Here is a 25,603-nt window from a genome sequence, read left to right on the forward strand (position 1 = left end):
TAATGAGCTGCCGTGTTATCTGTAATTCATTCATAGAAATGTTAGCACACAGAAAACACTAATGTAATTCCAAGAAGAACCTGATCCATGGAGTGATTGCTTTCCACAAGCTGGGTTCTCCTGGACTGGGTTCTCCTAGCGTGTGTTCTCCTAGCCTGGGTTCTCACAGACTGGGTTACCCTGGCCTGGGTTCTCCAGGACTGAGTTATCCCGGGCTGGGTTCTTCTAGCCTGGGTTCTTCCAGAATGTGCTCTCCTGGACTGGGTTCTCCTGGCCTGGGTTCTCTTGGATTGGGCTCTCCTGGACTGTATTCTTCTAGCCTGGGTTCTCCCAGACTGTGTTCTCCTGGACTGGGTTCTCCTGGGCTGGGTTCTTCTAGCCTGGGTTCTTCTGAACTGGGTTCTCTAAGCCTTATGGCTTCTCTCAGACTTCTATCTCTCTTTCTTTGTCTTTCTTTCTACATTCTCTGCACCTTCCCTAGAAATAGTGAATGGGCTGTGAATTCAGATCTTTGGTTTTATTTTTCTAGACTTACTCACATCCCTGAGGATGGGCTGCAATCAAATGGCTCCATTATCAAACCTGTGAACGTTTTAACATTAGTCATGAAGACTATGGTATATAGCATTACAAAAAAATTATTTTTGTAAATATAAAATATTATTTTTTGTGACATTATAACAGGGTATAATCTTAATGTTTAATTAAATGGCTCTTTAAAGGAAACATTTTCTTCACTGTCCAGTCTGCTGTACTTTGTTTTCATATCATGCCATAGAGTTATGCACATTGCTTTCACTTTTTAAAACAATCGTATAAAAAGCTGTGCCCGATGAATGTCCATGTATGGCTTTTTCTTTAAACTAGCATCTCATTACATAATCTTGTCAAAATTTAAATATGCATGTGTTTCAGGTGTCATTTCAGACATCACGCATGCGCTATACCCGCCATATCCACGCGCGAACAGGCACATAGTCTCTCTTACTCCACACTGATCGAGCTTAGCAATTGCGTTGTAAACAACCAGCAGACATAGCGCTCTAAAAACATTGGCCGGCTATCTTTGAATCACGTCCAAAAGGTTGCAAATGAACGGGACCACGAGAACCGAAGTTACGTGAACTTATCTGGGGGAAGGGTGGCACACTGCTGCCAGGTGTCGGGCTGTTTACAGAAATCATTCAAGAGCGCGTCAGCTGGTGACTTTGCAGTGTGTGGAACAGAATTGTGTTTTTTTTTCTTATTTTGTTAAATCGTCGCATGCTTCAACAGGGTGAATTGCTGGTCGTCTCAGTGCATCAATGATCATAGCTGCCTATTGCTAATAAAATCATGCACAGAACAAACTTTTCTGATGCATTAACTGATGCATCCTAAAATTCTTAAGATTCTTCCCTCGTGACTGCTCCTTCCTCCATGCCACGATGACCCCATTCACGGTTTCCCCGTGTTCTCATTTTTCTATTGCAAATAATCGGGGCCACTGACTCCCCTCATGACACCGTGGATCACCGCGTCCCACCGCCCCGTCACCCTCCCCTCTCCATCACCATTTATAGAGAGAGTCCACCCATCACTATCCTTTGTCCAATCGGTCCATACGTCTGATTGAAATCAACTATGGGGTAAAATAGACGGGTATATATACGTCCATTCTTGCCGTGAAAGCGCCGAGTATCCTCCAAGTCGTGGTCCACTCCAAGTGTTTCTTTCCCTCCCGGTGGTGAAAAAAACTATCATCGAATATCATGGCACCCAAGAAGGACGCTGCTAAGAAGCCCGAACCCGCCAAGAAGGCAGAGCCCGCACCTGCACCCGCACCCGAGCCCGCGGCCCCACCCAAACCGGCGGCCGTCGATCTCTCTTCGGTCAAGGTAAAACTCTGGACTGGTCTTACCCAGCACCACGTCCAAGGAACATTAGTGTCGAACAGTTCCGTTTATACTTTACGCATTCTGTGTTTGTTAGGGCGCATGTTTTTTTCATTTCATCATCTATGGTGAAGACTGATAATAACAAGAAGGATTTATTTATGACAGTATATGTATGGCGCTTTGGTCGAACCTGGTTTACAACAGGTGTTCCTTGAACCCTGAGTGCAAACCTACATGTGGGGTGAAAAAACACGTTGTTAAAACAATCAGCACCATGGATAGTTCCAACGAAGTTACTGGTTAATTAGTGAATAATCGGAATTATTTAAATGATCCTCCACAACCTTCGGTTTTACCAACTGAGATTAAGCACTGATCACACACTGAGGTGCAGCATGTAACCAAATGTGGACAAGCTTAAGGCAGCCAAAGATGGACCGCCCTTTTTCTTGTAGCGGCCGAGGAAGGAACTAAATTAAGCGCATGGAGAACTTTCCTTCTGACAGTGATACCCCAGCTTTTCCGTTTCTCTTAACAACTCGTATTCACGTCATTCGTGACTCATTTACAAGAGATTATCGTTTATATTCTGAAATAGTAATAATGCCTAAACAGGGTTCTAGTTAGTTAAGGTAGTTAAGTTGCCATATTTAAAAAATATGCCTGGATGAAATAGAATCAGAAAACGTAATCTTAACGTCAGGTCTGCATGTCATATTCCCTGGCTTTGTACCAACGTTTTCCTTCTGATCAACATCAATGTACTGCCATTATTTAAATAAATAAGTAAATAAATAAATAAAAATAAATAAAGTCTATCACCATATTTTTACACTTTGTCAATAGCTTAAAACTCACACCGTTTTCCTTTAACCTGGGATTTCAAAATGTATACATCTAAATGGTTGTTAAACTTGGTTTTATTTAGACAGTTTACTGTCTAAATAAGTTTCTGTACAAAACTGCCTGTATTACATACATTCCTGCTTAATACACTTTTAATGCAAGTGTTCATATATGCAGTGAAATACAGAGCCGTTTGGAGTTAAAATACAGGAGATATTGCTTTACAAGCAGACAGACGTAAGAGTTTCTTCTTGTCTTTCTGCAGGTGGAGTTCAGCCCTGAGCAGCTGGAGGGTGAGTGTGCCCATGTGCTTTTCATAATCAAGACATCAATCTACACATTGGATACAATTACATCTGTATCATAAACTCACAACAGTGAATGCCAGTAATGAATGAATGAATGAACAAATTCATTCCCATGCTGGAAAATACAAAAAGAGCTAATAAATACATAAGTTAAGTAAACTAATTTTAACTAATTAAATTTTAACTAAAGTTAACTATTTTTTTAGTTTGAATGTAATAATTAAACCACAAAGCTTTGAAATCATTGGAGCAATCATCAGATTCCCTGTTTGATATGTTATCTTGCCATTAAAATAATAATAAATAAAAAAATCAGAGAATCCATGAATTTAGCTTTAAAATGACCAGTCATCTTTGGTCAGGGCTGTTAGTAAAGCTCTCCTTGTCCAGATGACCAGGCCCTGTGAGCTCAGGTGTTAGTTACACCCCAGTCAGCATTCTTGCTTTTACAAGGGCCTCTCAGACATGCCAGTGCCTTTATATGGCTGAGGCTATATTCTTAGGGGAGCGTATCAATTCCAAGTCTGTGTGCTAAGCCCTCCCTAGGCTTGCCATCCGTGACCGGGTGACTGTGCTTGGAACTCATATGGAGTTAAAAATCACTGTTCAACTCACCTTCCAGCAAGCCATGTTTTCAAATCTCATTGGAGTAGCTCATCTTGGTTATCGCCATGGAGAAGCTTCTCAAATGAACATGTGCGCAGGTGTTTTGATTTGTGAGGTTCAGTGAATTAAGAGTCCAGCTCTGGACACTTTGTCTGCTAACCTGCCCAGCAGATGATGATTAACGCAAAGGTCTCACACTGATGCTTTAATTAACTTATTTAACATTACAATAACATTCACGTATAACAAAGAACATGATTTAATTTCAGAAGAATGTCATATGTAATTCAGAAGACATATAAATGCTAATGAATCCCAAGTAATGTCTCCCCCATGTTCTGTTACCTCAGATTACAAAGAAGCTTTTGGCCTCTTTGACAGAGTTGGTGACAACAAGGTAGCGTACAACCAGATCGCCGACATCATGCGCGCTCTGGGACAGAACCCTACCAACAAGGAGGTGAACCACATTCTGGGCAAGCCCTCTGCTGAAGGTTTGAATCCTAATTCTTCCAACATCTTTACTTGTATGTAATCACATCGATTACTGATAGAGACGTCGAGTTCTTTGGGAGCTGCAGCTGGTTAACGCCAGTGCTAGGACACCATGCTGTTCATTCCATCCCAGCATTCCTCACTCTTGTGCACCAGGGTTGCATGCTTGCTTTCGTCTGATTGGTCACAAGCAGCCACATGTCACATTTTTAACTCCTGTGCTGCAGCAGGGGTACCGTTCACCTCTGAGCCTCTGTGCCTTGTTCTCCACGCTCGCTACAGAGATGGCAAACAAGAGGGTGGAGTTTGAGGCCTTCCTGCCCATGCTGCAGTACGTGGTCAACAGCCCGAACAAAGGGACCTTTGAGGATTACGTTGAGGGTCTGCGCGTCTTTGACAAGGAGGGTAACGGCACAGTGATGGGAGCCGAGCTTCGCATCGTCCTCTCAACATTGGGTGAGCCACACTGTCAGAAAGACAACCCTGGCATCTGATAGGCCTTCCTCTCCACCAATCAGTTTACACCAGTTTAAACAAAGACAAGACCTGCAAGTTAGGCCGAATTGTTTAATCATTCTAAATGCCTTGACTAAAAAGAAATGGAACCTCATCCTTATTTTAACAAAACCTCATCCAGATCTGTAATATATACAGACAAATCCCTTCTTCAAATACTCCAAAGGCTTATTTAAACACAGAACTTTACTGAGGTGCAGGTAGGTGTAACGATCAGGTGCTAGGAGGCGGACACACGTGCAGAGATGAGCTGGCATGTGAACTGATGGGATCTCTACCGTTACGCAGGGTTATACAGCCAGTGAACGGAGTGCGCATGACTTGCGGGACATATTTGTCTCACCGCACAAACACGAAGGACGAGACCAAAATACAATAATAAAAAGGGAAATAAATAATAATAAATATAATAGTAATAATAAAATAATTATTATGATATAACAATTATTATAATAAAAAATAATAAGGGAAATAAACTCAAAAGGAAAATCTTTATACATATATAAATAACAACTCACAATACACTACAGTAAGATAACAAATGGAAGATTAATAAAACAGAACTACACATGATTAAACATGACAAGAACAGAACACAGTAAACATAAATACGCACAGAGACTGGGGAATAAAACTCGCGAACTAGGGAACAAACACGAACTACAGGACATTAACCAGGAACACTACAGATAACGTTGAGACAGAGAACAGAGAATAACCGTGCCGATAAACAAACGTTAACCAGGTGACTAAACTATAAACCAGAAGAGAACATACATACAAAACCCAAATATCCAACAGAAGACATACACAACTAGTTCCTTCGTGAAACAGATTCAAAACCCAAGCAAGCTAACCAAGAGGCAGTGTATTTCCAAGGTAAGATTTTTTTAACATAAATGAACATACCCATATATAAACATCGACCCGCACCGACACCAGGAAACACAGAATCTAAATAAATAAATAACTTAATGAACAGCTGTGACGAGGGGGCTTGGCTAGACAAACGGGGAGGAAACCAAAATGAAGACAAAGAAACACAGACTAGAATGACACATAAACAAGATTGACAGGTGAGGGTGGGGCTAACTGTTCTACAATCTTATTGGTTTAATAAATGATTGACAGGTGAGAGGATGTCAGAGGCTGAAGTTGATGCTCTCATGATCGGTCAGGAGGATGAGAACGGGTGTGTCAACTATGAAGGTCAGTGCTACAGGAAAACTGCTGGACTCCTGTTCATACTGCATGTGTTATGCATGATCGTATACTAACATGTAGTGATGTTGTTCAGCATAATGACATTTGGTACTTAAATATTCACTTAAATAAAACCTGATAGTCTCATTTTCCAGTCTAGCTAGCACTTTAACCTGATTGTACTAACACTGAGCTGCCTATTCTCACACAATGATGTGTATTTGATAGACTACAAAGCACTTCAGTAAGTCACTCTGGAAAAGGGCACGCACCAAATGCTAAAGATGTAAATCTTGATTATGAACATGAGGCAAATTAATGAGCTTGAAGTGCTTTTCAGCTGTAATGGATATTAAGGCTCTGTGGTGTTAATCATAGATAACAAAAAAAGACAAAAAAAAGTCTGTTAATCTGAAATATCAATTTACATGGGTTTGAATCTTCCCTAAATCTGCACATAACACCAATATCGGTGGTGTAAAGCAATGATTGGTTCATATGCTGCCAGTCTGGTAGTGTCCATTTCCTGATTGGTGTGTTGTATGTGTGCTCCCTCCCCTGCAGCTTTCGTGAAACACATCTTGTCAGTGTAAGAGGTAACGGCTGTGAGGAAGGTCGTCCGCGTCTCCTGACCCCATGGTGTCAGGGTGTCCATCTACTGTTTCCCACAAACACCTGGGAAATGGACTGGAGAAATAAGGACTTTGACATGTCATTTCTAAGCCATTCTTTCTTCGTCTGTCCATGTGTTTATTTTTTTCTTTTTCGCTTGTCCACTCTTGGAAAGCCACCCAGAACGTTTTGTTTTTTGTTTCGGTGTTTGCCGCAGCAGTAACTGTGGTCCTTCCGTTTTGGTGCCGGGCGACTCGCTCCACAGGGGGGCGGTAACGAGGGAGGGGGGGGAGGGGGCAGGGGGGGTGTTGAAGTTGCCCTCGCTGACAGACCACCCCCCCATCCCACCCCCCCACCCTCTAACTCTGTCGTCCGGATCAGTAGGTCGAAGGTGCTACACTCACCACCTCCCATGTGGAGTGGGCGCTACATCCTCCCTTCACACGCCCCTTTTCTGCAGAGTCTTAATGTTATTGGCCTCTGTCGTTTCTCATAATAAACTTTCCACAAACTCCTCCCCTTGTTCGGGCTCTTTTTCATGCCTCCAGCATTAACATTACAATTAAAACTTGATAAGGCTTTTTAATTTGTGATGAAATTCCGAGACTACAATTCGTTCAAACAAATGTCTCAGAAGACAGGTTCCACGATCGACTTTGTTTCTAGCTTGGCAAACATTTAAACAGCAGCACTAATACCTTAGCACATGCAAGAAAAAACGTAATGTTGAAAAGAACTGCATTCAAGTGGTCTTTCTCTGCCATTTTGGTTTTATTGTCATAATTGTTAAGAGCATTTGTAATCCATATCATATCAACAGGAAAAAAAACTGCATACATCTACAGGAGCTCTTAAATAGAGTTACAGCGGCAGTGGGGATGAGCAGAGCAGAGAGCCTGCAGGTACACACACAAGCCAAAAAACAACAGGATGCAGGGATAGCAGGAAACCACATGACAACAAGAATATACCGCTGCACCTCTCAACAGATGCGAGATGAGAGAGGTTGCTTCTGTTTCTGAAACTTCACTTACTGAGGGATTTTTTTTAAGAACTGTTTTTTTTTGTTGTTTTGTTTTGTTTCTTTAAGTTTATGCGTAAAACGAACCTAAACGTCTAAGTCAAACACGGCAGAAAACAGAGGGTGCAGGTGATGCTCTGGAATAGCCGCTTCCTGTGGTGAAGGAACCAGAGCGCTCCGTGAGGTTGCCAGGACACATCCGGGGCCCGAGGTACCGTCCTGGAGCTCGGGGCCCGTCTCCAGCAGGAGAACTACCTCCTCACCCTCCACACAGCTCCACAAACCTGCAGCTTTCCAACAGCTGTCTGTCAACCTGGGAGTGTCAGGGTTATGAAATGTTTATGCAGTTCAGAGCTAAAATATGGTTGAGACACTGTTTCTCGGAGACAGAGAGTTGAAAACAAAGTATTCTCAACACACACGAGACTGAGGCAGGGGCCACCGGCCAATACCCACGCAGTCATTCAGACTGAACAGTGAGTGGAACGTTGTTGTCGCTAATCTATAAAATATGAAAAGATAATATAGTCCAATGAATCAGCAAAGAACTTACTAAAATCCTTTTGTTTGAAATAGAAAATAGCTTTTCTGTTGCACTACAATTGACATGCTCATCATTCCATATTCTAGTGTTTTCTTTTTTGTTGCACCAATGCAATTGTACAGATATAAGTTATTGAAGGGATCTTTTTTTTCCACTGATTGAGATGCTGTTGAGTCGGCATATTTATACATATATCAATATACATTGTATATCATATTATTGGTTGGATGAGCATATTTAAGTTGCATTTGGGATGTGTGTATTAGACTCCATGCACTGACTGCGCAAAGGAATGTTGCATGGAATGGTCACATGACCTCCTGTCCGTCATAGAAAATGCCTGTTCCCCAGCACTGACATGGGAACAGATGTCCTGGTCCTACCTTCCTAGTACTAGCAGCTAAGGCTGATCTGAGGTCAGGGCCTCAGGCTTGTATACATAACTGTAAAAAAGTTACACAGTAAACAGGGAGAATAAAAGCACTGATACCTCTATAGCTAAGTAATTGAAATATTTGACAAAACAAACAAAATTAAATTGAAAATATTTTGAACAATAATCCACATTTTCAGTATTCCCATTTCTCCTCTTGCCCAGATTAAGTCTGTGCCATCTCCAGTAGGCTGTTGCGACGGGTGGACAGTACGACGTGTATGACAAGGGTAAACGCAGTGTTCCTGAAGGGGCAATAGGGCAGTTGCCCACCACTACCACACCACTACAGGAGACTAACTGTGGGTCTGGAGGCGGGGCATAAGGGGGCGGCTGAGTGGCGGCTGTAGCTGGGTGTTAGGGGGCTGGGAGGGCGGAGCCTAGGGCAGTGGGCGGGTTCACAGTCCCTGCTTGGCCAGGGCGGCGGTCACGTCTTCGGCCAGCGTGGCCAGCTGCGGGGACTCCAGCAGGTTTATGCTGCCTGACGATGACATGTGACTGTGACGGTGGGGGGAGGTCTCACCAGACGCTCCAGGAGACTGGCTCACGATGTCCGCCCCGTGGTCCACGCGAGCCTTGGCCGACTCACGGAACATCAGCTTGTGACACTCTATCTGGGATATCAGATATTCAAACAGATATATTCAATATTGGACCACTGCATATACCATTGCTGGTTATTTATGTATAGGAAAGAAAGATATATATATATCACAAAGATATATATATATATATATATATATATATATATATATATATATATATATATATATATATATATATATATATATATATATATACCAATGTGTTAAAAATTCTTCATCATTTGAGCTAGATTATGAACATAGTGACATATATAGCAGTATAAAGAAGACTGTGGCTCTAATGCTATGATTATGAACATAGTGACATATATAGCAGTATAAAGAATGTATAATGTGGCTCTAATGCTATGGCCACCCACCATCACGTGTCCTCCCCCTGGTACATGGTGGGCATTGTCCAAAGACCCCACCTTGGCCTGGGCTTTGTCTTTGAAGCCCAGTTTCACACTCTCAATGCGCACATTACCGCCCCCTAGAGGAGTGATGACACCAGGACAAAGGAATTTATTATTATAATAGATCTACTATTGTATGAGGAATAGAATACTTATGTACATTTAGTCTTCGTTTAAATGAACTTTCACAAATTGTACCCACTCAGTATGAAAAAAAACCCTCAAGGCTGAACGGATGAAAGAAGAACATATAATCGCTATAACAATGTACTTAAGCACATGTGACAAGAACCTCACAAGGAGAGTTTTTTTTCATATATTTTTTTAAAGATCTACAGAATAGATTCCTACAATTTTCACCCAGATGTTTGTCTGAGTGAACTTAGCCAGGCAGAAATATCACCAGCAGGTGGCGATGTTGTTCCATCAAACTAAGTGCACACAAGCGCACACATTGAGCAATAATTTGGATTATTTATTAGCATGACGCAGGTTTTTGCTAACCTGGCTTGTGGCGGATGTTGTCCAGCGAGCCGCACTTGGATGTCACGTGACTAAGGTCAAGCTTCTTGGACTGAATTTGTACCTGTGAAGGAGGGAGTTTACAAAGAGGTTTATAACCATTTAATCACCACCATGTGGGGCAACAACACCAACACCAGTGAAGAATCGGATACCTGGCACCCAAATACATGAACAATTTGGACTAAAAATAATACCAGAAAGAAAAATAAGAAAGAAAGAAAAGAAAAGTGGAGGCATTTGGATTCCCTTGTGGCCTGAAATTAAACAAAATGTCATCACATATATATATATATTGCACCCCGTCTCCTATTTGCCACGTGTCCTTTGTTCACCTTTTAACTCCAGCTCTCATTGTGCAGTAATTAGACAAGCGGGTCTTCATGCTGGGCCAAGCCAGTGGTCTGTTAATGGGAGATTAGATAGTACATTTGGATGCCTGTTCAAGAGCCTGCAATTGACTCGTGAAAGTAGACAAGAGGGAGCCAATCACTATCTGTGCAGCACAGCCAATCAATTCATCACCTCATGGAGTACTGGGGGAACATAAACCATGAGAGGAATATACTGATTCAAGCCATTCCTTCCCCACCAGAGTGGAGACACACTGCCTGGAACCATGGTTACATGCCCCTTGGGGCCTTGGTGGCATGTTGTATGGTCCTGCTGACCAGGGATGAACATGGTCAGCCACGGTACTCAGGTCAGCTCCACTGTCCACATGTCCATCCACAGGGGTCCGAGGATCCAGGATGTGCTAAGAAAACAATTCCCCCAACCACGCACCAAATTCTGACCCTCCTATCGACATGGCAACATCTAGATTCACCTGACCAGATTGTCTATCCTCTTCCACATAAAGACACCACTCGAGTTCTGTATTTACACGTCCCTTACACACAACAGTCCTGTATTTACACGTCCCTTACACACAACAGTCCTGTATTTACACGTCCCTTAGACACAACAGTCCTGTATTTACACGTTCCTTACACACAACAGTCCTGTATTGACACCTTCCTTACACACAATAGTCCTATCTATTAGGGGTGGGAATCGTTTACTATCTCACGATTTGATTCGATTCCAATTTTGGGGGCCACAATTCGATTCAAAATCGATTTTCGATTAAAAACGATTTTCGATTCAAAAAACGATTTGATTTATAAAGATTTCTGCTTCAGTCTATAAAATCTGCATGATCTACAGTGTTCTTTGCAAGACAGAATGACAAATACAGAAAATAAAGTGTCTTTCAGTTTTAATTAACAAAAATAATGTGCTTTGGTAAATTAAAATGCTTTTTGTTGTGTTACCAAAATTCTTGAGCTTCATTTTGCAAGCTGTCAGGGCTGGCTCAGATGCAGTTCCCCCAGCCGTCGGTAGGGGCACCAGAGTCAGTCCCAGACTAAACCGGCGTAACCGTACGTTCTCAGCCAGTCTGCTTTCTCTGTGGTTGCTTCGCGTTAAATTGTGTCTCGCCACCTCTCTCTGTTATGCTTTCTCTTTACTTATTTGAGTGTCTATCTCGCTTCCTGACCCATCTCAAGTTTTCCCAATCCTGTATTTCTTCCTATCCGTTTTGCCTTTATTTTTGGGAAGGGTTTTATTTTGCTGCGGCGTTTTTTGCCAGTTACTTCTGCTGGCGTTCTTGGTTTCATTTTCGCGTTGCATTTATCTGCGCTGTTTTTTTAGTTACTGTTGTTATTTTGCTTCTTTCTCCCGTCTCTCTGCGGTTGAGTGTTATTTTCCACGCGTTGTATTTTCTATTTACTCCGTGCCCTCACGGTTTTTCTTTCTATTCTTTTGCGCGTTGAGTGTTCCGCGTTGTTTTGTTTGTTCGTTCTGGGTCGCTGTGCGCGTTTCCCTCTCGCTAATACATTTGACAAGTGTCAAACGGCACTTGGGTCCACCATATTATTTCACGCGGTGTCTACGTTCCCGTGCTCACCGCGTCAAGTTCGGTCTTCCCTGGCATTCGGTAAAAACCAAAATGAACCCATATTTTTGCCTTAAATGAAGATGGGACAGGTTGAATATCTCTTTCCTCCATAGGCCCTTTTCACAACAAAACGGAAATACGTCACCGCCGGGTAAAACAAGTTCCGGTACTCGCAGAAGATAGTCAATTCACCTCAGCATGGAGCGTGTGTTTACTTCATCCCTGTCGTCGCTGCCGAGACTGAATTTTAAATACGTTTCCAGTATCGTTGGAGAACATTCAACAACGAACGGTTCCAAGTTAAATAGAGGCTACAAATTTATTCACTTATACCAGGGTAAGCTAACACCAGCTAGCACTAGCTAGGTAACTAACTATTATTTAAGGTATAGCTGGTTCCATTAGTCATCCTACGGAGTGGTAAAACAGTCTATATTATTATGTTATATATTATAATATTACATATTATACTGACAGCTTTAGTTAACAATATCTAGCTAGGTTAAGCTGTGCGATTTTTGGCCCATTTTCAGCCGATTTTTCACTCGTGCGACTATTTTTGCGATCGGGCTGAGTTTCGGCTCAATTGCGTGTCGTGCATCATATAGTTTACACAGGTAAACGAGGAGCGATTCACACCTCACAACCAGCTCCCGATCAGAAATCGCAGCGTCGCAAGAATATCAAACATGTTTGAAATTCAAATCGCTCCTCGTGAGAGTATCGCACTGTTGAAGCAGCTCCACGAGCCAACTCTCCCTGCGATTTAGTCGTAGTTTGAGATGGAGCTGAGTACATGATTTAAAATATCGTACAGTGTACGCCCAGCTTTAGCAAGCCAAGGGACGTCAGCTATTGATTGTTTGGTTTACATCAGTATCAATAAAGTTCATGACACACACCAAGTTATTACGTGTTATTGTTTATTCAGTGTCCAATATAGTCGACAGCAAAGTGATGGTCAGAGCTGGATGCTACCGAGCAGAGCTGGATGCTAGCGGATCACAACTAGTTTCAGAGCCGTTTCAGTGGAACAGTTGCTGTCCGCATTTGAAAGAGCAAACTCTCGACTAGTAGATGTCCGTGGTGTACTGCCAGCCGAGAACTTGCTCTTTTCTAGCTAGATGCTATCGGATCACGGCTAGAAGCTAGCGAACCGGGGCTAGAAGCTATCGGATCAGGGCTAGAAGCTATCGGATCACGGCTAGAAGCTATCGGATCACGGCTAGAAGCTATCGGATCACGGCTAGAAGCTATCGGATCATGGCTAGAAGCTATCGGATCACGGCTAGAAGCTAGCGAACCGGGGCTAGAAGCTATCGGATCACGGCTAGAAGCTAGCGAACCGGGGCTAGAAGCTATCGGATCGGGGCTAGAAGCTATCGGATCACGGCTAGAAGCTAGCGAACCGGGGCTAGAAGCTATCGGATCGGGGCTAGAAGCTATCGGATCGGGGCTAGAAGCTATCGGATCACGGCTAGAAGCTATCGGATCGGGGCTAGAAGCTATCGGACCGGGGCTAGAAGCTAGCGAACCGAGGCTAGAAGCTAGCGAACCGGGGCTAGATGCTATCGGATGACGGCTAGAAGCTAGCGAACCGGGGCTAAAAGCTAGCGAACCGGAGCTAAAAGCTAGCGAACCGGAGCTAAAAGCTAACGAACCGGAGCTAAAAGCTAGCGAACCGGAGCTAAAAGCTAGCGAACCGGGGCTAGATGCTATCAGACCGGGGCTAGATGCTATCGAACCGGAGCTAGAAGCTAGCGAACCGGAGCTAGAAGCTAGCGAACCGGGGCTAGATGCTAGCGGGTAACAGCTAGATGCTAGCGGACGTACGTGTACTCCCAGCCGAGAGCTTGATCTTTCAAACGCGGACAGCAACTGTTCCACTGAAACCGGCTGGGAACAGTAACAGTACCGGGGACAGTAACAGTACTGGGAACAGTAACAGGGAACAGCACCAACTTTTAGCCGCGAGCTTTAGCCGTCTGCAGCAGTGAAATGCTGGCTACACACAAAGATGCTCCGTATCACAAAGTTTTCCCCATTCATCTCTCCTAATTGCACAAACCCATTTTCTTTTCTGCTCGTCGTCAGCCGAAAAACCGTAGAAACTGAGATACGACTGTTTTTGCTTCGAGATCGAGCACCCTGGTGCACTGCAAAAGCTCTTGTTATTGGACTCTGCCATTGTTTAATGTGTAACGGAAGTAACTTTACCCTGCAACGAGAGCTTCCGGAAGAAAAAATGCGGAAGTGTGAAAAGGGCCTATTTGTTTTGAAACTTTTCCGCACATGAGTGTGTCCCAGAGTCTGCTGCGTAAAGTCTCGCGTAATTTTGTAATTACGTAACGCGAGACTTCACCACGACTTAGAATCGATTTTGGGACATTTAAAATCGATTCTGACTCGTAGTAAATGAGAATCGATTTTTGATATATGAATCGATTTTTTGGCACACCTCTACTATCTATCTATCTATCTATCTATATATATATATATATATATATATATATATATATATATATATATATATATATATATATATATATATATATATATATATACACACACACACACATGCACACAAATATGATTTCAGGTGAGTAAATGCAGTGTAAGAGATTTAGAGATATTCTAAATTGTAGCAAAGTGCTTGCACAGCTGATGATGGACCTCTGTCTGAAACATCCTGCTTATCTGAAAACTCTGTGTACTTCACTAGAATACACACACACACACTAGCTGATTAAATGAGTTGGTTAGAGCAGCTGTTCAGAGCTTCAGCAGGCGTTCAAACACAGTGATTTATGGATGAGTGAGAAACACTGGGTTATGGAATGTGAAGTGGAGCAGGTACCTCCGCACACTTCAGTACTGTGCAGTCATTATATCACAGACCCCCCCCACACACACCCTCAAATACACAAGCATGCACACACACACACACACACACACACACGTTAGCCAACGTTAATCTAGGCTGACATCTGCTAGTACACTGAAAAGTCAAGCAGAGCTGACAAAACCTATTCTGAACAGATCTGCCCTAACTGTGGGTCAACTGTGTCTCAGTGGAACTGTGGGCTAACTGTGTCTCAGTGGACCTGTGGGCCAACTGTGTCTCAGTGGAACTGTGGGCTAACTGTGTCTCAGTGGAACTGTGGGCTATGTATGTGTGTGTGTGTGTGGGTGTGTGTGGTATGCATATTCATGAGTTTTATCACCAACGGGAAGAAAGAAAGAGGTTGTGATACCAAACTCATTAAATCAAACATTTGTAATGACTGAGGAAAATCACACTGAAAACAATGTCAGTATTTCTGTAAGAACCTGAAATAAAGAAAATAACCTTTAATATTTCTGGGAACTTATTATTGTCCAATTTCAGCAAACAGCAAATCTCCTCCTTGTTGGTATATTTTGACATGTTTTGTGTGAATTCCTCCTGATGGATGTCAGGGTTGGTGGCTACACCTGTGCTGCTCCGAGAGTGAACACATACACCCGTGACTCTGGCCTGCTCATGCTGTAGAGAAAAACCTCACAGCGCTGTGCATACACACGACTGACAGAGTAGAGAAGAAGAGTCAGAAACAGAGAGAGAATCGGCTGACAGAGAAGGTGGGGGGGACAACGGGCGGAGGGATGACGACGTCAGAGACGGAGACGTCGGACCTGAGCAGAACCGTTTCAGATGGACCATACCGGACTGCCTGCCTGAGAATATGCCACGCGGCTGCAGCAGGGCCTCATGGGAGCGTGGCCCCACCTGGCGCCCCCACCAGCAGGGGGCGCCACTTTGCACATGTCTCTGGAGAGTAAGAAAAGCAGGCGGGCGGAGGGAGAGAGCGAGTGCTACATACATTGCCTCCTTGAGGAGAATGCTTCACATTATCCTTGGATCCACACTTTGATTGTACATGAGTGAAGTCCATCTTCTTGTTTTCAATTTGAATCTATATGGAGATGGAGATGGAAACACACACAGACACACACACACACACACACACACACATACATTAGCTGCCTCACTGCGGAGATGGACAACAGAACAGAAATGACAGTGGACTGCTGGGAGCTGTGGCGTTGACCAGCCGTGAACGTCTGGGAGTTTGTGTGTCCCTCGGCCCTCAGGGAGAGGGCATACGAGGACCACGGCACGACGCTGGGACGAGACACGAGACGAGACGAGACACGAGACGCGCTCTCCCCCGAAGAGCAACCCATCCGTTTAATTCATTCATCCGCACAGGAGAGAGGATGAGACAGCACAGACAGAGCTATCCACCTTCCTCTTTACCCAGGCACTGAACTGTGGGACCGCTGGAGGGATTATGGGAGAAGGATGAATGTGGATGCATGGAGGGCTGGATGGTTGGGTGACGGTCTTTCAGCAGGAGGAGACGACTGGAACTCGGCTGTGAGACCTGCTCATGTGCTCCTGAACCTGTTCAGCTCTGTATTCATGCTTCTGAAAGGCGTGAAGTCAGGGATTCAAAATACTTTCTAATGTCCTACATAGAAAAAGACACCTGGATCGGTTCAGTAGCCATAATTGAGATGGCAACAACTTTCACACAAACAGACAAGGTCTGTTTTACAGACAAGATAAAAAAAAAACACCTTTCAAAATGTCATTCCTGATCAAATCATCTACATTAAAACTGAAGTGTGAAAAACTAGCAAATAAGGCTAAAGGTAATCCAATCATTTACTGCGCCTGAACAAGCCAGAGAATCTGGATGGCTGATCTGCTCAAGTTCAGTGCTTGTAAATGCTGCAAAGCCGCACAAACCCAATGACCAAACAGAACCTTGCACTTCGCCAAAATGAAGCCCGCTCCACCCGCACCGCCCGACCCGCCTCTGTCCCTCGGAGAGACGCACACACACACATGCACATAACTACATATAAACACTGTGCTCCTTACAGGGAGAGATTCTGCATGTCTGGTTCCAGCTCATCATTCAGTATGTTAGAGAACGCAGATCTCCACTCTCATTAAAGACCCTCGAGGGAACCTGAGCTCACAGGACGCCGTGACCGCCCGATCCACAAACACCCACAAATCCATTCGTGAAGCGGGAGAGCGCCGTGAGGGAGAGCCGGTTGCCATGGCGCTGCCGGGTCGGAGCTGGCCGTCTCGCTAACTCAGACTGTGCGCATGGCCGCGTGACCCAGTCCTGCCTGCCGGGGTCCTGCGTCACTCATCACGAGCCGGTCGGCTCGCCCGACTGGCCAGAGCGTTGATCCACAGAATCGCTTCCAGTGAGGCGGGGGTGGGGAACGTGTGTCCGGGGCCAGATGGCTTGTAGTGCTGGAGGAGTATTGTAACCTTTAACCCCACCGCGAGGCCGTCCAGTCCCTGACGAGTCCCCACATGCCCTGCGTTCACCTCACATGCACTGTGGGTGCAGCTCCAAACCACACTGATCACTGCCAGATCCAGTCTTTGGACTCTCGAAATGGTTAGTATGTAAACAGCACAAACCACCACGGTCTCTAAAGATTTGCACTGTGGAAAACATTTGTCAGTTGATTGTCAGCTGCATACCAGTTCCACATTTTTTATAAAAAGTACCTCATCAAAATGGATTATCATTTATAAACATAAATTGCATGTATGGCCATCACTTATGACTGCTAGTTGGATATGTAAACCTAAATGCTACAACAGGCCCCGCTCTGAAATCTGTAGCGCCACAGCGCCCCCAGCTGGCCCCCAGACAGCGGAGACGTCATTTCACCTTCGCTGCTGTCTGACACAGGGCTGTCTGCATCCGACTGCCACGTGACACAGAGGACATGTCCTTGCACCCTTTGTCTCCAAAGCTGTGAGGTTTGTGTGCGTGTGCATGCATGTCTTTGTACGTGTTAGTATATACATCGTACATAACTGCAGATGACTTGGGGTGTGCGCGTGTATGCGTTTGTGTGTTTGCATATGCATATTTTCAGATATTTGAGTCTTCAGTGGAAAAGCCTGTTTCCTGCTTTTTTTGTAGACAGAGGAAACAATTTCCAAGCATCTTGAAATTACAGGATTTCACGAGATTAGAGACTCAGTCTTTGTTGCTGCTTCAACTCGTGTCAGACACGTGGAGATAAACAACCCGTGAACCCGTGAGGGAGATTTGAGCTGCTCTTACAGAGAAGCAAACACAGGGAACCATCACACCGCGAAGGCAGCGGGTCTCCTGACGGCAGCGGCGCACAGACGTACCTGACCCCCTTTGGGCTGGTATTTGATGTTCTCCGTGGAGCCGATCTTGGACCTGACGTTCCTGAGGTCGGGCAGGGGCTGGTTGATCACGCGCAGCTGCTTGGGTGTGGTGGCGGGCGATTTGGGAGGAGTGCGGATGATGGCCACCTTCTTCTCCTGAGAGAGCAGACTGAGGGACTTGGGCGTGCCCGGCGTGCGGGGCGTGCCCGGGGTGCGGCACGAGTAGCTGGGCGGGGTGCCGGGCGTGACAGCAGCAGAACCGGGCGTTCGGGGCGTCGAGGTGCCGCTGCGGGCGGATCGGGACCGGACTGGCACCGAGCCTGAGGGGAACGGCCAGTGAATGGATCACAAAACCACATCTACATGTGAGGAATGGTATTGCAGGCATAAATGCAACACTTTACCTGTCATACTGGGTGACCTGCCAGTCCTGTGCTCCGCTCTGACTTCAGTGCGGAAGGCTATGGGAGGGGAGAGAAGGCGGGGCATGGAGGGGGGCGGGGCCAAAAGAGGAGTTATATCTCTTGGTTCGATGCCGTTTATTGTATTGGCACTATGAGAAGATGACAAAGCACTTTTGTATGTCGATACAATATATTGATGTGGATAAAAGCGTGTGCAAAATGATGTAAATGTGTGTGTGTGTGCACATGCATCTTACACGTAGGTCTGCGCGGTGCTGTGGACCCACTGCTGGTGATGGACGTAGAGCTCTCTTCTTGCTCGGCGGGGTGTGTGCGGCGGGACAGGATGGATGCCGGCCGAGGCAGAGATGACCGCTTCTCCGGGCTCCGAGAGCCTCCATCCTGAGTTCAGAGGAGGCAGAGATCAGTTTATGCTCTGACCGCAGCACCTAAACAACTGACCACAGCAATCACACCGTTCAAGATGGGACACGTGTGGTGGCCACGCTGGAATTTCCAAAGCAATTAAGCTAAATGTTTGGTTCTTTTTAAACATGAATTTGTTGAACCGTAACTCCATTCATGTTCGGGGATCCTTTATTCGACATTTATTCTGCTGTAGTTGATTTGACACTAAACATCTATATTGCTTCCTGTCCTTACCTTGCCTAAATGACTGTTAAGTAAAGGTGAGTCTTGTGGACCTGCCCAGAGTGGGTGTGGCTGGCAGGTGGCTGCCTCCACCAATGGGCTGGCAGAGTTGGGCAGAACCGGATGAAGAGTGGACGCCCACATTTTAGAGGTGGGGATCTTTGTTAGTGATGTTGAACTGGGGGTCTGTGATGGACAGTGCATTGGAAATGGAAAAAGACAACAGTTTCTTCATGCAGAAACAAATTTTAATGAAACAGTGGGGAAGGAATATCATGGGAGAAAAGATTATTTCAAAACCAAATGAGATAACAACACAGTAACAACACAACGACATTTATGGAAAATTAAATAACACAACACCAGACATTCAGCTCCGGCATGCACAACTAGAACTGTGTGAAACACTATTCAGCATCGGTCTGGGGGGGAGGGACGGGACCTGCCGGGAGCATCACTCTCTCCTGATCAGCATGCACGTTCAGTGGAGCAGGGGGAATTTAAGAAACACAGTGACTTGAGGTGCAGTCATAGTAGGCCAGCACCCACAGACAGTTAGAGGCCATAAAACGGTCAGGAAAGTCCAGGACCACATAGAGCGTGGCATTTGAAGCAGGAGTGAATCTGCATTTGAGGAAAATAACTGCAATTATGTGAAGAAGTAAGTCTAAATTGAGACGCCCAGGGGTCTGTAGTGGCAGGAAGATCAGAGCCGAATAAATACCACAGCTCTGATAACACGAGGGCGGGCACCCCAGCGGCCTCTCCGCGGAAACGAGCTCGTACGTCGCACCACGAGATGGACAACCTTGGGGATATGGGTAACAGAAGCAGGCGAGCGAGCCGCACTGGTGGAAATGATGGGAAACGGCACAGACAGAATGCGCTGGGCGATGAAAATGATGACAGACGGCCTGATCCGTCCTGCATGCTCTGGATTTCGGACAGTGTTGGATGTACTATGATTGTTGATTATGATTGTTGATATGTTGATTACATTTCCTATTGCATGTCCATGTGGCCAAAAATTACATAGAGATATTTTTTTGCTGACAACAAAGGTGAAAGATACAATGGCGGGGAATTTCATAGCGCTCAGTACAAAACTGATTAACCCTCTCATATAAGAGGTGAAAATGTGCAAGATTCATAGTACTTAATAAATGTTGTAGCATCGCTGACTCCAGCATGAAGGACTCCAGCGAGTTCATGAATGGTGAGAGCTTCAGCTGTCTGTCCATATAGGAAATACTGAACAGACTGCATCATACCTCTGAACCTCTTTAACCTCAATTCAAATGGTTCATGTTTAGACGTGGTCATGTAACAGATACTTACAGATGCACGATCTCTGGACTGTCTCACTGCACTGAGGGGCTGACGTCCATCTGCTGACACTGGAGAGAAAGAGGGGGATATAAAGAGAGAGAGAGAGAGAGAGACTGGGATTGTGAGTATTTATTCTTTAAAGGTTTATAGAAACAACTGTGAGAAATGAAGGACATGCAGACAAATGCACAAACATTTGCTCCCTTTCATCAAACGCTCAACAAGTAATATCCACAGCATACATACAGGATTCATACAGCATACATACAGGATTCATACAGCATACATACAGGATTCATACAGCATACATACAGGATTCATACAGCATTCGTTCAGCAAATTTACAACAAAGACGGTGCACTGCAAGTGTATTTTAAAGCATAAACTATAGCTTCAGTTATTGTGAATCTCCTTTGTAACTGTAAGACAGTAGCCTTGATGCTTGATGCTTAGTTCAACCCACAACTGACAGAAGCTGCCTTGAGGTTTTCTGGTGTAGTATTATCCAGACTTTAAAAACTGCTTTCATTACATAAGGAGGGTTTGCTGTAACTTCTAATTGGGCCTCTGCAGCAACTTACTAGATTTTAAACATACATTCAAACTCAATTTCCAGAGAGAGGGTGGGGGCCTCTTTCTCTTTCCTCTGATCCTCCCTTTCTCTCTTTCTCTCTCTCTCTCTGATTCTCACTTTCCGTGCAAGGCCATATTATTTCTTAGCAGGCCTATAACTTTAAAGCAGCAGTTGCCTGGCAACCACTGCAGATATACTACCGATCTAACAAGCTTCTTCAGCATATGAACTGCTACCCACAGTGGAAGCCCATGTTTCTATAGAGAAATACATCCTACCGCAACTCACCCATCACAGTCACACTTCAGCGATGTCACAGTCATACACATTAGTCCAAGAGGCAGCACGTGCTTAGTGATTAAAAACACAAAGGAACTTCACAGTGTGATCACGGTTCATTGCCAAACGTAGGGATGAGAAGCGGAGATGAACGTGGAGACCAAAGTGGAGAAAGCAAAACGACAGATCGATAAGCTGGAAGAGAAATTCACTGAGCACAGACAGCAACACTGAAGCACATTTCAAAATCAACACAACACTTCACTTAAAGAAGAATCAAGATCTATGAGCAAAACAACTACAAAACAATAATGGCAATAAAAAAAAAAAACAAAACAAAAGAAACAAACCATGAAGCACATGGACAAACATAACTCCTAAAATGGCATGCCAATGTACACGTCTGCCAGCCACACTGCATGAAGCAGCCTCCCTGTCTGATCACCTGTGGGTTTCCGTTTAGCCCAGACGTGGTGTTGAGGAGGCCTAGCGTGTCTTACGGCGGGCTTTAAAACACTCTTCCGTGAGGGAGAGCGGCTCTGAATGTCAGATTTTTTTGTGAGCTCAACCTTCTTAATCACAGCTATAAAAGGGAAACAGAGAGTGAGTGAAAGAGGTAGCACCAGGACCCAGGACCTAAGACCCAGAATCCAGGACCCAGGACCTACAATTCAGGATCCAGGATCCCGGACCCAGGACCCAGGATGTTAGATCATTCATACATGCCTCTTGAAATAACGAATAGTGCACCTACTCAAAGTGGGTCACAAACTTATTCAAACAAAAAAAATCGAATAACAGATAAATTTTTTTGTATGTACATAATTTGCTATTTGGTCAAGAATATTACAATAATCTTACATAATGTAATACAATTCTGGTAAATACTTTGCCAAAGTTAACAGTCATTCCTGCATCAGAAACCTTTTTTCTTCTTTGTCTCCTCCCTCTGGATGGGCACTGGCTCCTTGCAGGCAGGTTTACGTTCAGGGGTGGAGATGCGACCCTTGACCCTGCCACTCTTAGACTTCTGCTTGACTTGCTTCTCAGTGGGAAGCTTCTTGGCGGGGCTGAACGTCCTCGGGAGCGGCTCAATCCTCTCTGTTGCCAAGCTTTTATCATCGTCCGCTGAGATTAAAAGGTAAATGGATGAAACTCAGATTACGAGTGAAATTAGACAAGAGCTGACAGAAATCACACAGCTGTAAGAAATTAAAATGCTTATATTTATGATGAACAATCAGCTGAATTCTTTGCATCATAATAAAATCTGGTCATACTTTAATTGTAACAGAAATGTGATTATTTTAAACCTATTCCTGTTTCTGCTTTTAAATGCTAAATAAAGAAAATAAATAGAAAGAAAATACTAGTCACCTTGTGTGTCCACCCAGGAACTGTCCAAGATGGAGTCGTCCATGGTGGTCTCATCTTTGTAGTCATCGTAGCTCTCAGTAACTCCCTCACTTTCTGGCACTTCCTTCGGAAGGCACACAGGAGCTTGCACAGATTCTGGGACATCTGGAACCTCGTCAAGGCTAGCAGCTTCTAGCTCTACTTCCTGGGCCATTTCCACTGACTCTTCTTCCTCTTCTTCCTCTTGGAGTAGCTGAGGGGGCTCCTCCTCAGGAGGAGCAGAGAATCGTACACTGTGACTAGGTTCCTCTCGCTCATCGATGGTCTGCACCACCGTGATGAAGTCATCTTCCACGGTCACTACAGACTCGATGGCCGCTCGAGGTTCTGCGGTCTCCTCTACTGCTGCCTCGGCCCCTTGAACCTCCTCTTGCTCTTTTTCCTCCACTTCAGTCCTAGTCATCTCTGCTTCAGCCTGCTTTGATTCGGCCTTTTCTGCGGCAACCTTTTCTGTTTGAACCAACTCGGTTTCAACCTTTCCTGTTTCAACCTGCTGTGTTTCAGCCTTTTCCAGTTCAACCGTCCCTGTTTCAGGTGTCTCGATCTCAAGCCTGTCTGTTGCAGCCTCCCCTGTTTCAAGCTTCTCTGTTTCGGGCTTTTCCATTTCAATGGTGTCTTTTTCAGTCCCCATTATCTCGGTCTCAGGCATAATCTCTGGCACCAAGTCATCAGGCTTAAGTGGTTTTGCTTCCTCCATGAGTTCCTCAGGCTCCTCAGCTAGTTCTATTTCATCTTCCATATATTGTGCCTCAGGCTTCTCAGCCTTCACAAGATCTGACTGCACCAGGTCCTCACCAGTAGCCTCCTTCTCCTTACTGGGTTCAACTAAGAGTTGATCCTCTTTAGTGGATTTCTCAACAGATCCAGCAGGTGACAATTTCATTGGCTCTGCTTTCAGAGCCTCTTTATCCTCTGCTGGTTTAGGTTTCTCTGCATCAACTTGCATCTTCTCCTCTTCTGGAGCACTCTCCACTGATGATGTTGGGGAGGGTTTGATTGGTCTTGCGATCCTGTGTTTAGCAACTCCAGTGAGCTGGTACACATCTTCTGCATCTACCTCCTCATAGGCTTCCTGGTGCACCAGGTCTGGCTTGTTCTTCACCTTCTCCCTCAACTCTTGGAGTTCCCGCTCCTCCTCTACACTTAAAGGCCGGTCCTCCATTTCTAGCTTGCGGATTTGCCTCTCGTAATCGGCGATTTCAGCTTCCTGCTCAGCCATAAGCTTGGCCTGGGCATCAAGACCAGGTCTGGCCTCTTCCAACGTGACTGTTACAGTTGGAGTGACAAAAGTGTCCCCTTGCTTTTCTGGTTGCTTGGCCTCAATGGTATCGTTCTTGCTGGGCTCTTCTGCTGTGTCCTTCTCTTCATCTGCTTGAGGGGCGATTTGCTTAAATGTTGAGCCCTCTTTTCCACTGGGAACCGGACCTGCATCTTTCTCCACTGAGATCATAGTGTTGAAGATCTGCATTGGTGGGGATTCCATTGGACTGTGCACATCTGCAGGAGACGGCATGGGACCCGAATACTCACTGAAAACACAGTATCCCTGCTCCTCTAATTGACCCTCACTTTTTGTAACTCGCTGACTCTGGCTGCCCTGAAGCAAATGAGCTAATGAATCGCTCACAAGGGCAGGCATGTCTGCTGGGACTGACTTCCTCCTCATGATCTCAGGGTCAGTGTTCTCAGACATCAGCCTCGATCGATTACCGGCCAAGTCTAGCATTTCAGGTAGATCTGGTGCCATCACAACACCACCATTTTTGCAGGAGTACTTGGTAGGTATAGGAGACTCTGGGGATTCTGACTGTGGACTTGTGGGTTTGACATCACCTACTGTCTCTTGGGGAGGGGAAGTGGTTGGAGTTGGGATGGAAGCAGATGTCTCCAGGATCAGCGGTGGGAAAGAGGGAGGTTTCTCCACTGATGGAGTCGTGATGGGAAGGTAGTCAGCAGATTCATCTAGGCTTCCGCTGGTATAAGACATGATATCAGTTGCTAAGGGGGAGAAGTTCCTGGGACGCCCTTGACCTCCACTCTGATCCATAGCTCCGATGGTGATATTTAGGGAATAGCTTCTTTGTTCCAGGGCCAGTTTTCCGGGAGAGAGTCTGCAGTCATCCCTCGCTTCAGCATGTGGGAAAACGTTTGGCTCCTCTGTTGTACCCTTTTGATTTTCAGGCTTTTCATCCACCTGAGCTAGGGAACTGTAGCTGATTTCTGGAACTGAAACAGCATTTTCTGTCTCATCCAATGCAGCACTAAGCTCATAATAACCTTCGCCTTGGCTTCTGGCTTCATCTGATTTCAGTGTTGTAGTCTCGAAGTAAGCAGACATTCCAGATTTGTCTTTAAATTGCTCTTCATCTTTATCAAAGTTAGGAGAGTCTTTTCCAGGCACTTCTGGAGTTTTGGCACTTGCTGTAATTTCTATCTTCTTGTCTCCAGTAATGATTGATTCTACTTCCAGTGATTTCTCTTCATGTGTTGGAGCTTTACTGAACTTGGGTTCATCTGAAGGAGCGAGATTCTCAATACTGAATGGTGAATCAGCCTTGTGAGCTGAAGCATCCATAGGCTCTTTGGTTTGCCCCTGGCCATTTGGAGGAATAGCAAAATCCTCAGTGCCAATCAGGGTGGGTAACAGGGCGTCTGATATGCCTTTGTCAGGAACAACACTCTGGAAAGACGGCAGGTCTCCAGGATGCACCTCTGACAGCGTGAAGTCCATGCCGACCGGTGAGGTCCTCTCGCCACAGGGCTTCTCTGGGTCCATCTTCACAGCTGAAAGCAAATCTTAAG

The 25,603-nt window shown here is 45.0% G+C and overlaps 3 protein-coding genes across 20 annotated transcripts in view; 2 read left to right on the plus strand and 1 right to left on the minus strand.

Annotated features, from left to right (window-relative positions):
* Positions 1-25,603, plus strand: part of gulp1a (GULP PTB domain containing engulfment adaptor 1a) — a 350,639-nt gene that overhangs the window by 40,795 nt on the left and 284,241 nt on the right. The window lies entirely within an intron of this gene.
* On the plus strand, positions 1,661-6,978 carry myl1 (myosin, light chain 1, alkali; skeletal, fast). Its single transcript, XM_077002250.1, has 6 exons — positions 1,661-1,877; positions 2,989-3,016; positions 3,988-4,131; positions 4,415-4,588; positions 5,780-5,857; positions 6,416-6,978. The coding sequence occupies exons 1-6, from the start codon at positions 1,752-1,754 to the stop codon at positions 6,442-6,444; spliced, it is 579 nt and encodes a 192-aa protein (XP_076858365.1). The 5' UTR covers positions 1,661-1,751; the 3' UTR covers positions 6,445-6,978.
* The window catches only part of map2 (microtubule-associated protein 2), an 80,660-nt gene continuing 62,272 nt past the window's right edge, over positions 7,216-25,603 (minus strand). For 13 of the 18 annotated variants that reach the window (XM_077002264.1, XM_077002262.1, XM_077002261.1 and 10 more), the window contains 12 exons: positions 22,763-25,585; positions 22,310-22,513; positions 21,831-21,968; positions 20,542-20,600; positions 19,216-19,389; positions 18,810-18,954; positions 18,553-18,609; positions 18,149-18,468; positions 15,789-15,881; positions 9,966-10,047; positions 9,426-9,538; positions 7,216-9,075 (listed from right to left, as the gene is read on the minus strand). In XM_077002264.1, coding sequence (XP_076858379.1) covers positions 8,860-9,075; positions 9,426-9,538; positions 9,966-10,047; positions 15,789-15,881; positions 18,149-18,468; positions 18,553-18,609; positions 18,810-18,954; positions 19,216-19,389; positions 20,542-20,600; positions 21,831-21,968; positions 22,310-22,513; positions 22,763-25,585 — 4,424 coding nt within the window. In that variant the 3' untranslated portion in view covers positions 7,216-8,859. The remainder of the gene's footprint in view (positions 9,076-9,425; positions 9,539-9,965; positions 10,048-15,788; positions 15,882-18,148; positions 18,469-18,552; positions 18,610-18,809; positions 18,955-19,215; positions 19,390-20,541; positions 20,601-21,830; positions 21,969-22,309; positions 22,514-22,762; positions 25,586-25,603) is intronic. The other 5 variants (XM_077002268.1, XM_077002257.1, XM_077002259.1 and 2 more) reach the window with 4 other exon arrangements.

This window comes from Brachyhypopomus gauderio, chromosome 4, assembly GCF_052324685.1.
Source record: "Brachyhypopomus gauderio isolate BG-103 chromosome 4, BGAUD_0.2, whole genome shotgun sequence".
NCBI lineage: Eukaryota > Metazoa > Chordata > Actinopteri > Gymnotiformes > Hypopomidae > Brachyhypopomus > Brachyhypopomus gauderio.

What these genes read in the sequence shown, in the direction of transcription:
- myl1 (XM_077002250.1), top strand. Translation starts at nt 1,752, where the DNA reads ATGGCACCCAAGAAGGACGCTGCTAAGAAGCCCGAACCCGCCAAGAAG. An exon ending in TCGATCTCTCTTCGGTCAAG is followed by an intron (nt 1,878 to 2,988) that starts GTAAAACTCTGG and finishes GTCTTTCTGCAG; the next exon opens with GTGGAGTTCAGCCCTGAGCA. An exon ending in CGGGTGTGTCAACTATGAAG is followed by an intron (nt 5,858 to 6,415) that starts GTCAGTGCTACA and finishes CCTCCCCTGCAG; the next exon opens with CTTTCGTGAAACACATCTTG.